The sequence below is a fragment of the Myotis lucifugus genome, unplaced genomic scaffold, assembly GCF_000147115.1.
Source record: "Myotis lucifugus unplaced genomic scaffold, Myoluc2.0 scaffold_378, whole genome shotgun sequence".
In the NCBI taxonomy this organism is placed as follows: Eukaryota; Metazoa; Chordata; class Mammalia; order Chiroptera; family Vespertilionidae; genus Myotis; species Myotis lucifugus.
This window is the reverse complement of record NW_005871426.1, coordinates 244,116-255,737: the sequence shown is the minus strand read 5'-3', so window position 1 is coordinate 255,737 and position 11,622 is coordinate 244,116. Positions and strand designations below refer to the sequence as shown.

Here is an 11,622-nt window from a genome sequence, read left to right as displayed (position 1 = left end):
GTGCTTTCATCAGATCTGTTTTGAATGCAGTGGTACAAATGTTTAACAAAAGAGAAAGAAAGAAAACCACTTCCCCTGGCTATTTTCTGACTTGTAAATGTTGCTCTTGGAATTGATCAAAGGAAAAAAAATGTGAGCGCTGTAGTTTCAAGTTGGTTCATGGTAACTAGGCCCTAAAGAGACTTAGAATACCTATAGGTCCTACAAGTGGAGCAGGAGGGGAGACATATACACACACAAATTACCGTACTTACTAGTGTCATGCAAGTTTCCCCCCAGTTTCTCATTCATTCATTCAGTGATCATTACATAATGCTACCTCTGTGCCAGGAATTGTGTTGGGCTCTGGAAATGGAACACGTAATAAATGAGTGAACAAAGAAGAAAATCTACATCTCTAGCTTGTGGGTGCCATGAAGAAATCCACAGGAGAAAGGGCAATGGGGCAGAGAGGAGCACCCACAGGTAGAGAGATGGGCCAAGATCTCTCAGAGTCAGGGGCATCTGAGCTGAAATTTGATGAATGAAGGAGTTAGCCATGCAAACGGGCTGCAGAAAGGCCCTCCAAGCAAGGAACAGAAAATAGCACAGCGCCCGAGCTGGTTTGGCTCAGTGGATAGAGCGCCGACCTGGGGACTAAAAGGTCCGGGGTTCAATTCCGGTCAAGGGCACATGCTCAGGTTGTGGGCTCAATCCCCATAGGGGGCGTGCAAGAGGCAGCCAATCAATGATTTTCTCTCATCATTGAGGTTTCTATCTCTCCCTCTTTCTCTCTGAAATCAATAAAAATATATTTAAAAAAGAAAATAGCACAGGGTTTAAGGAAGGAAATCCTAAGGCAATAACCAATATTTTTGCTTCACACTTTCCTGTGGGTGTTACTTGGTGACCTCCTCAAGTATTTCTTCCGCTTTGGTAGAGTCACTCTACACAGTATGAAAGCACTGGTGGTAGCATGCTGCCACTCTGAATGTTGAATGCTAGTCAGAGGAGATGAGGGTTAAGTAAAAGGTGGCCACTGGGAGGGGTCAAAGAGTGAGGTATGAATTTTAAAGCTCTGCTACTATTTTGCAAGCCTGTAGCAGTCAAGTATGAATTTTAGCATCTATATGCTGGTGAGCATCCTGATTCTGAAGTTGGCAAGTGAAAACCAATCCCTCATGAAAAATAACTGTCTTAAGGGACATCTGCATGAAGGAAAGCAAACCCCATAGGACTGTCCATTTTGATAGTTCGATGTCCTATTTGGGAGACGGTAAGCACTAATTGTGGTGCAACTTCAGAACAGTTTCTGATCAATTCTCAGTGAATACTGTTCACCAGTAACCTTCGTTTAGGGAATTTTTTAAAAATAAAAATAAATGTTTTATTTTAGAACTAGAGGCCCGGTGCACAAAAATTTGTGCACTCGGGAGGGTGTGGTGTCCCTCTGCCCAGCCTGTGCCCTCTTGCAGTCTGGGACTCCTCGGGGGATGTCCACCTGCTGGCTTAGGCCAGCTCTCCAGGGGATCGGGCCTAAGCTGGCAGTCAGACATCCCTCTGGCAGCCCGGGAGCCCTCGGGGGATGTCCACTTGCCAGCGGGGAGCAGGCCTAAGCTGCAGTCAGACATCCTTTGCGCTGCTGAGGAGGCGGGAGAGGCTCCTGCCACCACTGCTGTGCTGGCAGCCATCAGCCTGGCTTGTGGCTGAGCAGAGCTCCCCCTGTGGGAGTGCACTGACCACCAGGGGGCAGCTCCTGCATTGAGCGTCTGCCCCCTGGTGGTCACTGTGTGTCATAGTGACCAGTTATTCCCAGTCGTTCTGCTGTTAGGGTCAATTTGCATATATAGGATAGTTTTAGGTTTGCAGAAAAGTTGCAAAGATAGTACAAAGAGTTCCCAGGTATTCCTTTACCCCCTTTCTCCTATTATTAACATCTTATATTACTATGGTACATTTGTCACACCTATGGAGCCAACATTGGTGCATTACTGTTAACTAGACTAGACTTTTATTGGAATTCACTGTTTTCTCCATCAATGTCCTTTTTGTGCTCCTGGATCCTATCCAGGGTACCACACTGCGCATAGTTGTCACATCTCCCCAGTCTCCTCAGGTCTGAGCCAGTTCCTCAGTTTTTCCGTGTTTATCATGACCTTCGTGGTCTTTAGGAGTACTGGCTAGGCAACCTGTAGAACGTTCCCTAATTTGAGTTTGTCTGATGTTTTTTTCTCATGGTTACACTGAGGTTATAGGTTTGGGGGAAGAACACCCCAAGAGGTGAAGTGCCCTTCTTGTCACATCATATCAAGGGCAGATGCTATCAACATGATATCTCTGGGGATGTTAATCTTGATCACGTGGTTGCCAGTTTTATCTACTGTAGAGTTACTATTTTTCTCTTCAAGTAGTTTTTTAAAAAAATTGAATTTTAAACTACAGAAGTAATAAATAAATGTCAAATAATTTTTCTCCATATAAAAATTGACATCACTGAAAAGTTAATGCTTTAACTTTAATGGGGACTCAAATATTGGTCCCCATTCCACTTCCTCAGAGGTAAACATTGTTATTGCTCCCAGCCTTTTCAATACATTTACATTCATACATATGTCCCTATAAAAGAATAGAGAGAGAGTATGCCCTGGCTGGTGTTGCTCAGTGGTAGAACATCAGCCTGTGCTCTGAAGGGTCATGGGTTAGATTCCCAGTCAAGGGCACATACCTGGGTTGCAGGTTCACTCAGGGGAGTGTGTGGGAGGCAACCAGTCAATGTGTCTCTCTCACATCGATGTTTTCTCTTTCTCTCTCTGTAATATATATATTACAATCCAGTTTCTATATTAGCCATTTGTCATACCCTATGGATATCTTTCTGTAACTTGCTTTTTTCACCCAACAATATGTTTTAGAGACCTGTCTCTCCTGTTCTCTTTAAATGCTGCATTATATTTTGCTGTATTCTACAGATCACATATTGGCTCCCTATGGAACGTTGTTGCCATTTTCCCCCTTGTTAGAAACCCTGCCTACTACTAGTAAACTTTCTTATACCTGCCTCCTTGTGCAATGTGTGTTTTATTAGAACAAATATTTAGAAATGGATTTTCTGGTTCACAGAATGTGCACATTCAAAATGTTTATAGGTCCTGTCAATGTGGTATACCATGTTCCCCAACCAGCAACTTATGAGGGAACCTGTTTCCCACGTCCATTTTAACGCAATGTTTATCTAAACATTAATAATGTTTGTAATGTTTTTATCACAGTTTGAACTGGGCATTACTTACCGTTTGCATCAAAGACTGGCCACTCTTTTCTTCAATCACAGTTCTAATTCCAGACTTGCGTAAAAATCTGATCTGGGTTTGGATGATGAAGAAAAAAACTATCAAATTTACTTATAATTGTTAATTGAAAATAATGTGTAACTAGAAAGAGAGAATTCTGGTCCAAATGAACTGCACTTTTTGCATATTCTTGGGGGGGAGGGGGAAAGGTAAGTAAAATAATTTAATTATAGTCCTGACCAGAAGAAATGGCCCAGCTAGCCCTGTGTGAATCCTTCCAGATCTGTAATTCTGTTATATCGGGTTACTTGTGTCCAGTGTCATTCACCAAGAAAACACATGTTTACTAAAATGTTTATCAAGTGTACAAACATTAAGTGCTACTATTGACCATTGTATTTCTAAAGATATGGTTTAAAATGGTGCTTTTCTTTAACTTTATGGAGCAGTGAAGTGGCAGGAAATACTACACCCTTTGCCTCTTCTTTTGCTTTTTTTCACTGCCCACACCAAGGAGGGAAGGGGTGACAGCCATTTCCCCATCTCTGCTACGCTCCCCTCCACCTCCAGAGACAATGTGATGTCATGGGTAAGTGATGTGCTCTCACAGAAGTGGTGTTGTCTACAGGAGCTCCAATGTGCAAGAAGTTCAGGGAAACACAAAACAACATTTTCCTGGTTTCCCTCATCAAAATTAATAGAACATTTAAAAACAAACACCCATTTTTTAATGACAATAGTGCTATGTATTTATCATAGTAAATTTGTGAAATATAGAAAAGTTAAAGAAAGAAAATAAAAATCACCCATTATTTTATCACTTAAATATAACCACGGTGTTAACAGTTGGTGTATGTCCTTCTAGTCTTTTTATTCTGTGGATATACACAAGTAAGCTGCAGAGACGTTGAGGAGAGGAATACAGAATAGAATTACTTTCCCTCTTATTATTTCTTCCTACTCCACGACCACTGTCAATTTCCCAGAAGAAAATGAGATTTGCAATCAGTGGCAATCTCAGAACTGTCAACATATGTGAACTCAACCATGCTGACAAATACCCAGTTATGAGATCGAGCAGATGTCGAAGGATTTACCTCCCCAGGAAGACAGGAAGAGCACAGGTGGTGTTGACATTCTGGTTTCTGGTCAGCCGTGCCGTCAATCTGCACTGTGGTCCAGTTCTCTTAGGGGAATACACTCATGGACTTCGGCCTTTCCTAAGCAGTTTCCTTCTGTGGGCTGTGGTTGGTTCTGCTTTCCTGGAAGATGCTGGCCTTACTCACCCTAGCCTGTTGTGCCCCCTTCCTCTCTTCCTGGCAATCTGCTGGCCCAGCAGTACTTTTGTGGTTTGTTCAGTCTTTCCTTCGAGTTCTTTCACTGCAATTTATGTCACTTTCTGTTCGTTCCTATATAATTCTGGGTAATTTTAGGAACAGCTGAAAATGTCACAGTGCCATCAGAGAAAGGCTGCGGCTCTGAGCGGGCCCTCTGGAGCCACACACATTGGGCAATGCCCAACTGCAACACCAGAGTGCCGTAGGCTGGGAGGCAAAGGGCTTCCCTAGAGCGCCTCTCACCCCAAATTCTGGGTCAAATAGCAACTGTCAAAGTTCATCTCCCTTCATGGAGTATGTACTTTCCTACAGAGGAAAAAACCACAACAGACATTCTCTTTATTTTGGGATAATGATCCTGTGTTTCTGTATTAAGGAACCGGGGTGTACCACAGCACCTTCCAAGGTCTTTTCCGGTCCTAGGGTTGTGGGACGTTTACACAGAAATACACTGACGTGTACACTAACCCGGAACAGACAGGACCTTCTACCCACAGGCAGAGTGGGAAGCCACTTAATGACACCCGGTTAGACAGCGTTCTCTCTCCCCTGCTCTTGCTAATATCCCTGTCCAAATGTTCTTCCCACTGCCTGTCATAAAGACTGGTAGTTTATCTTTAGAGTATTGGGGATTGTGTTATTTTTGGCTGTTGGTCATAGTTAGGCACAAAATAACAGAAGATTAAAGGATATGAAAATTTCTTACCCTCCCTCAAGTTAACATCCAGGAGTAGGAAGTACAGAGCTGGTGTGATGACTTTGTTCCGTGGAGTCCTCAGGGACCCATGCTCCTTCTATCCTGGAGTTCCAACTAATGCACCTTCCATACTCAAGATCAACCCCTGGTCTGAGATGACGCTTCAGCTGTCACATTCATGTGCTAAGCAGCAGGATGGAGACGAGGGGTGGGGAAGCTGCCACTTCAGGGAAATGCCCAGAAGCTGCCATGTGGCGTTTTCACGTTCATTCCATTGGTCAGCACTTCGTCACATAGCTACACCTAGCTGCAAGAGAGGCTTGGAAATGTCATCTTTATCTGGGTGGCCATGTGCCAAGATAGATATTACATTACTGTGGGAAAAGAAGACAATGGATCTTGGGGAACAATCAGTAGTTTCTACCATTGTTGGAATTTTAAGAACCCAAAATTAGAATATAAGTAACCAAAGGGTGGGGGGTGGGTGGAGGCTTCCAACCTCAGCCATTGCCACTCAATGTTCTCAAGGGGATCGGTGTCACTATGAAAGATCACGGCTTCTGGGAATGGGGGTTGTGTCCAGAGACAGGCAGAGAGGGCCACTAAGAAAGGGGCTGCTCAGAGGGCCAGGGGCAGGACCATACACCAATATCACCTTCTTCCCAGTTTTCCTAGAGGCCCTGGGTGCATGACCTCATCCTTCTCGACATCAGGAAAGATGAATGTGGAAATAAGTGTATAGGGACTCTTTCCCCCTCCCCGTGTGGGAGTCTGTGCTGTGAGATTTTTTCCCCTTCCCCGCATGGGAGTCTGTACCTGTTCTTCAATAAATTTCCACCTATGCTATTAAAAAAAAAAAGAAATAAGAGTACACCATGAATTCTGTGATAGATCCTACAGGGCTGGCTGACTACTGGAACCCATGGGCAGGAGAGAATCCATGAGCACCTATAAGGTGCCAGGCACTAAGCTTTTATCCATCCTGTCATTTACTTCTCATAGCAACTTATTTTCCATTATCATGCCATCTTACAAATGCAAAAATAGGATGAAGACTTTAAGTGGTTAAATCATACACTAGCTAAAAAGTAGAAAGAGGAGTTTAATCCACTGATGTCTCTTAGCCTGGACCAAGTCTAGATTAGAAGTTCAAGGTTCCAAACATCTACTAGAGAAGTGTATCAACTCATCATAACCATGAAGGTTTACATGAAAAAGGGGGTTAGGGATGGCTGATATTTAAAAGCTGTGAATAGTTTTGTAAAACAAAGACTAAATAATACTAAAATAGTGATTCCCTAATGTATTTTAGAAGTAGATTTTCATGTCAGGTTGAAATGGATCAAAATGCTTTTCTAGTTTTCATCTACATGTGTCTCAGGTCATCAGACTTAATTTCGTGATGACTTAACTCTGAATTTGTTAATAATATTGCAAGTGTTTTTGTAATCCAACTAATGCCACTTTTTTGACAGAATGAAAACATGAAGAAAGATGACCTTTCCATGGAACAAAATGAAAATCGCCCAGCGCAAATAAGTCTCCATCAATGGGCCGGGGAGCCTGTCAAGCAGGAAACAGAGACCGGGTAAAGCTAAACCATTTCACTGTTGACTCACGGAGATGGGTTAAACACTGCGGGAACATGGAGTGACTGACCGATGTGGAGGTTATATGTTAACTCTGAAATATTTGAAACTGAAATAAAAACAAGACTGTGAAAGCAGGTAAACTGCTAAATTAGTGTTTCACTTTTAACAAGAGGGATTGCTAAGAGAAATGTCTTTTTATATTTATACATATAAAGTAATTATTTTATCTTCAGTGCAATTTTTATTTTTATTATTTATTTATTTTTTAAAATATATTTTATTGAATTTTTACAGAGAAGAAGGGAGAGGGATAGAGAGTTAGAAACATCGATGAGAGAGAAACATCGATCAGCTGCCTCCTGCACACTCCCTACTGGGGATGTGCCCGCAACCAAGGTACATGCCCTTGACCGGAATCAAACCTGGGACCCTTCAATCCGCAGGCCGACGCTCTATCCACTGAGCCAAACCAGTTCGGCTGGTGTAATTTTTAAAGAGTGGCTTTTATGAAACTCCCTTAAGTTAAGTAAAGTGACTTCAACTTGGTGTATATGAATTTTCCAGACCACTTTGAGATGAAAGGCATTTATTCCATATTTCTTGCCTGCTACAGGTACAACTACGCAAGGGCCCTGCTCCTGCTGGGCCTGGATGATGGGACTGGGCCTAGTGATGAGGATCCTGTCCTAAGGAGAGGGGCCTACCTGTCCTTTCTGTACCTGCGCCACCTGCGAATCAGGGAGCTGCAGGTCTGTGGACGCTGGTTTCAGGCGTCTGAAATGCTTGGTTGTCTGGAAGTGGGGCTTTCCTTCTGTTCCAGGAGCAACACATTTTTACACTTTGTTCTTTGTTCTGATTTGTCCATGAAATCGGGCCTTTCTGGGGGTGGCGTGTTCCTTTTTCAGCAGTAGGATGGACCTGCCCACCTCCAGGGCCCCATTCGAAGTTTTGCTCTAGGCGTGGCCAGCGAGGGGCCCAAGTCCTGAGGCTGTTCTCTGTTTCAGCGCATCTGCTTAGGAATTCTGAACTACTTCAGATCTGTGGAGCGGACGCTGACGATCAACACTTCAGGCCTTACCTTGGTCGCAGGGAGCCTGGTCCCCACCATAGAAGAGAATTCCTGGGTAAATACGGCAAAAGGAGGCTTGGGCACCTTGCAAGGCCTGGGAGCTCACCACTATGTCCACAGGACACCTGCCGAGCACAAGGTAAGGTGTTCTGCTACAATTTTTTCTTTCTCCATTATCCTGTCTCCCAAGCCCCCTTCTTCCAGGCACCTGCAATCAGTTAACTTGATGGAGTAACAGGTGGGGGTGTCTTATGGAAAGGATTTTTTAAAAAATGTGGTGAAAAGGGAAATGGCTTTTTAACCGCAACAAAATGCTGGGTCCACTGGAGAGCAGGCCACAGGCAGAGAGCACTCTAAAAGCAGCCCTGGCGGGCACGATGCAAAGGAAGACCTTTCAGCTGCTGGTGTGTGGACTCTATGGTAGAGAGCACGAAGGGCCCTTTCTGTTACCCTTGCCCGAAAGCCACATGTCCTTACAGAGCAGCTCTTATAAGGCCCTCCCTGGCATTGCAAGGGATACCTTTTAGCCTAGTGTCTGTTTTCCAAGCCCTACATGAAAAAAAATAGATTGAAAAACAAAGGTAGAAAAATTTTTGAGAGCTGAACAATAAAGAATCTCTTATCCCTCCAAAAACCCGTTTGCCTCTTGGTGCTCTTACTCTCTCTTGAGTGTATTTTACGTTGTCTACAAAGTTCATATTAAATCCCTTCCTTTGGGAATAAAGTTGAAAATGCCTATGTTTTCTTGGACTTCTGTAGATACTCTTGCATTACTTTCATCTCAATCTCTAGAAAGTTTATTCTTGAAGGTAGGATTAAATATGAATTTTATCTTCTTAAAGATACTAGGTTGACAAATGTGGAAAATTAAATCTAGCTACCAAACCAAGTCATGTTCTAAGCTTGTATGAACCCTGACTTATACTTGACATGTCTGTAAGGGTGTGAAATCTTACGATCCCCTGTCATTAATATACAGAGTCTATGGTAGCACTTCCAAAAGAAATATAACACAAGCCACACATATAATTTAAAATTTTCTAGTAGACCCATTAAGAAGTATAAATAGACATGAAATTAATTTTATTTTTTAACATGAAATTAATTTTAATATAATGTATTTAACCCACTGTATCAAAAATAGTATCACCTTAACATATAATCAATATAAAGAAGTTATTGATAAGATATACATTTTTTTGTACTAAGTCTTCAAAATCGGGTGTGTACCTTATATGTACAGCACATCTCAACACAGACAAGCCACATCTGAAGTGCTCAATAGCCACATGTGGTAGAGGCTATTATATGAAACAGTTCAGCTCTAGATATTGAAAAACATTTAAAAAAAAAAAGAAAGAAAACTTTTTAAAATATTTTTTTCATCCAGTCACCTACAGTCCAACTCAGTATTTAGGAGAGTTCTCTTTTTGGTCTCCTTTGCTAACAAATACCCCCCTCCCAGCCCCCTCACCATACACAGGCTTCACTTCATAGAGATGAAGGAGAAGAGGGGAGACAAATCCTATCCTGCCCTGTTGACTGTAGGAGGAGCTTCTCAAGGGTAATGCAGTATTGCTTTCCTGTGCTGTCATAAATGTTAGAAACAACTGCATCCATAGAAGCTGCCAGCAGCTACTACTTTAGCACGAGAATCTCAAGGAAGTAACCTTTATGGGGTCTTTAATAGGGTCATGTGGTTTGGTTGCACTCCATGTGTGTGGCCTTGTCAGCTTTTAAACTAGAATGTCCAGATCTAACTATATGATTCTTCCCCATGTAGGGGATGGGAGGCACAGATGCTAATTTGTTGGGTTGGTCTCACCAGGCCCAGGGCCAAGGCTACTGGGAGCAAAATCATTGGGCTCACCAGCCCAGGGAGCTGACATTTATTCACCCACTCATTTATTCATTCCACAAAGGTTCTGACCAATTAAAATACTAGGCATAGGGGATACAGCAGTAAACAAAACTAGCACAAATCCCTGCCATTATGGGACTATTGAGTGGAAAGAGACAGACATTAAATAAATAACATACAAAATGTCAGATGGCTTGGCACCAAAGCTTCCCAGACATCCTGGCCCCCTTACAGTTGGATGAGGCCTAGTGGTGAGCTTTGGCCAGGGGGCTGTGAGCAGTAATGACATGTGTCATTTCCAGTCCAGAGCATTTAGGAACTGGTTTATGACCCTCCAGCTCTATTCCCCTGCTGCAGCCAATGGAATGCATGTTTCAGACTACAAAATAAAAACATCCTGATCCCTGGATCACTGCTGGAATATACCTGTCTAAAAGCAACTAGTCCTTCAGTAGGATTTGCATGAGTGAGAAATTAAATTTAATTGTAGGCCATTGAGCCTTGGGGTTACTTATCAGAGAATAACCTGGCTTTTCTGGACTAACAAAAATGGTGTTAGGTGCTACAGAAAAAAAAAAATTGATAAGAAAAGGGGGATAGAGAGTGGTGGAGGTTGGTGATGGGCTGTTCCAGTTATAAGTAGGGTTATCATGGAAGGTCTTCTTGAGAAGGTATTATTTGAGTAAAGACCTGAAAGAAATCAGGAAGCAAACCACGTGACTAACTGGAATAAGAGTGCCAGGCAGAGGGGAGGACAGTGCAGAGGCCCTGAGGCAGACAGTGTCTGGCAATGTTGCAGAAACAGCGAGGAGTTAAGAGCAGTAGAGTGCATGAGGCAGAAATTGGCAGGAAATAGGGTTAGAGAGATTGGAGTGGTGGGGAACAAGTTATGGACCACTGTGAGGACTTTGACTTTAACTTTGAATGAGAAGTGGAGCCCTTTGTGAGTTTTGAGTAGAAGAGGGATGTGGCTTCACTTACATTTTTAAAAAATATATTTTTATTGATTTCAGAGAGGAAGGAAGAGGGAGAAAGAGATAGAAACATCAATAATGAGAGATAATCATTGATCGCTGCCTCCTGCACATGCACCACACTGGGGATCAAGTCCACAACCTGAGCATGTGCCCTGACCGGGAATCGAACCATGACCTCCTGGTTCCTAGGTCGACACTCAACCACTAAGCCACACCAGCTGGGCTTGACTTACATTTTAACATTCATGCTGCTGTATTGGGAATAGACTGACAGTACTTTAGAGTGGAAGCAGAGACTAGTTAGAAGGTTATTACATTTATCAAACTAGAGACCGTGTCTGAGAAGACAGCATGGGGAGAAATAGTCAGATTCTGGATATATTTGAAGGTACAGCCAGCATGATTTCCAGGAAGAAGAGAGTGGAATGGGAGAGAAAAAGAGAAGTCAAAATTGATTCAAAAGTTTTGGCCTGAGCATCTGAAAGTTTGGAGTTGCCACCATCTGAGATGTGGTTGGAGCAGGTTTATTGGAAATACCAGGATCTCAGTTTAGGACATGAAAATTCTTAGATGCTTCAGGCAGCAAAAGGATGTATAGTAAGTCCTCACTTATCATCCTCGTTAGGTTTTACGACTTTAAGTGAAACTATCCTATATAATAAAAGGCTAATATGCAAATTGTCCATTCGACCAGGAGTTTGACCAGGGGGCAGGGCCAGCTGGCCAACCGTCTGCAGCCCTTCCCCCTGGCCAGCCCCGCCCCTGATCGCCCCCCATTGGGGGCAGGGCCAGCCCTCCAACCACCACATCTCCTCCCCTA

The 11,622-nt window shown here is 43.0% G+C and overlaps 1 protein-coding gene across 1 annotated transcript in view; it reads left to right on the top strand.

Moving 5' to 3' along the window:
- CCDC162P overlaps nt 1-11,622 on the top strand; it is a 53,979-nt gene that overhangs the window by 12,036 nt on the left and 30,321 nt on the right. The window contains 3 exon segments of the mRNA XM_023765127.1: nt 6,779-6,891; nt 7,509-7,644; nt 7,900-8,103. Coding sequence (XP_023620895.1) covers nt 6,779-6,891; nt 7,509-7,644; nt 7,900-8,103 — 453 coding nt within the window.